We start from the raw sequence: 1720 nt of genomic DNA, 5'->3' as shown, positions 1-1720 counted from the left end.
ATGTAATGGGAAACAGCATCCACATCCCTTCTCTTTATTGACTGTCTCAAGAGAAATTCTGAGGTCGGAGCAGCCACCAATACGGCTTCTTATGGGCCAACATCTCACCAGTCCCCTGGCTCTCCATGAACATAGTCACATTTTAAATGCTGCTGCCTGCCTTGGTCTCCTTCCCCCAGTTCACTGTCCTCCCTCACCAGCCGCTCTCCCATTGCTCCAGGCCTTGGACCATGTGAAAACCTCTCTCTACAGTGAGGAGATCAGTAGCTCATGTCATCTCAGATGTAAGGGTGCAGGATGGAATAAGAGGCCCATGTTTTTCGTCTCCCATGTCACCAGCACTGGAGCTGGGTGGTGAACTGAACTTTTACTTGATGAACACCCTGATTATCCTTGCACGAAGGTGTTTGCTTTTCACGCTGTACACAATTGGGTTCATCAGGGGTGGGAGCAGCAGGGAGATGTAGCTCAGGATAATACGAAGCAAGGGGGAAGAGCTATTTCCAAATCTGTCTATCATAACCAGGCCGAGGTCTGGTGAATAGAAAAGCAGGATGGCACAGAGGTGGGAGATGCAGGTGTTCAGGGCCCTCAGGCACTCCTCGTGGGACGCGATGCTCAGCACTGTTTTGAGGATCATCACATAAGAGAGGAAGATGAGCAGCGAGTCCAAACCCATTGTTAAGAGTTTAGTAAACAATCCATAGATGATGTTGACTGTGATATCCGAACAAGCCATGTTCATGACCTCCCGGTGCACACAGTAGGAATGGGAGAGGACATTGGCTCGACAGTATTGGAACCGCTTCAGGAGAAAGGGAAGTGGAAGTATTATGACCATCGCTCTTAGCACAGCCACCAGTCCCATCTTGGCTATTCTCGGCAGGGTTAAGATGGAAGCATATCTCAGCGGGTTATGGATCGCGATGAAGCGGTCAAAGGCCATCAACAAGAGCATGGAGGATTCAGTGCATTGAAGCAAGGGGATGAAGAACAGCTGGGCTAAACAGGCATCGAGGCTGATCTCCCTAGAGTTAAACAAGTATATGCCCAATATCGTCGGTATGGTGGCTATTGATATGCCAAGGTCTGTGACGGCCAACATGGAAAGGAAAATGTACATGGGCTCATGGAGGCTTGGATCTGTTTTTATAATGAACAGAATGACTGAATTTCCTAATATTGAAATAATATACACTAAGCAGAAGGGGATAGAGATCCAGAGATGGACGTCTTCCTGCCCAGGTATCCCGGTGAGAAGGAACACAGCAGAATTTAATTTGGTGTCATTGACAGCTGACATAATGTGCTGGGCAAATCCAAGGAGTTTTCAACTTTCCTTCCTGAAAGGAAAAAAAAGGAGACTACATGATGTTTAATGAGACATATTTCTGCTCTCTGTGCAGGTCTAGCAACTTGCAGGAGCTCAAAAAATATCAGCAAGTACAGCATCGCTATGAAAATAGGCCTTTGCAGACGGGATCAGATCTGTCGTTCATCTAGCCCAGTACCCAGTGGCCAGTTCCATATGCTTCAGATGAAGGTGGAAGAAGCTCTGCAATTGGGAGCTATGAGTTAACCTGCTCCCAGGGAAAGTTCCCCCCCCCCCCGCTCCGAGACCCAATATTTAGACATTATTTGTGGTGTAAGTCAGGAAGGTTTAGAGCCCTTCCAAGACTTATATTTAAAAAATCCTCGCTGCTGTAATTAGATTTGACTG

At 47.3% G+C, this 1720-nt stretch overlaps 1 protein-coding gene across 1 annotated transcript; it reads right to left on the bottom strand.

Annotated features, from left to right (window-relative positions):
- Positions 1 to 367: 367 nt before the first annotated feature.
- Positions 368 to 1303, bottom strand: LOC135889804 (olfactory receptor 51G1-like). The gene has a single exon (XM_065417470.1). The coding sequence runs from the start codon at positions 1301 to 1303 to the stop codon at positions 368 to 370; it is 936 nt and encodes a 311-aa protein (XP_065273542.1).
- Positions 1304 to 1720: the final 417 nt, after the last annotated feature.

Source organism: Emys orbicularis, chromosome 1, assembly GCF_028017835.1.
Source record: "Emys orbicularis isolate rEmyOrb1 chromosome 1, rEmyOrb1.hap1, whole genome shotgun sequence".
NCBI lineage: Eukaryota > Metazoa > Chordata > Testudines > Emydidae > Emys > Emys orbicularis.
Note: the sequence above shows the minus strand (reverse complement) of the source record. Positions and strands in the feature narration are given on the sequence as shown.

Excerpts from the sequence above, each read along its gene's own strand:
- LOC135889804 (XM_065417470.1), bottom strand. The coding sequence starts at position 1,303 with ATGTCAGCTGTCAATGACACCAAATTAAATTCTGCTGTGTTCCTTCTC.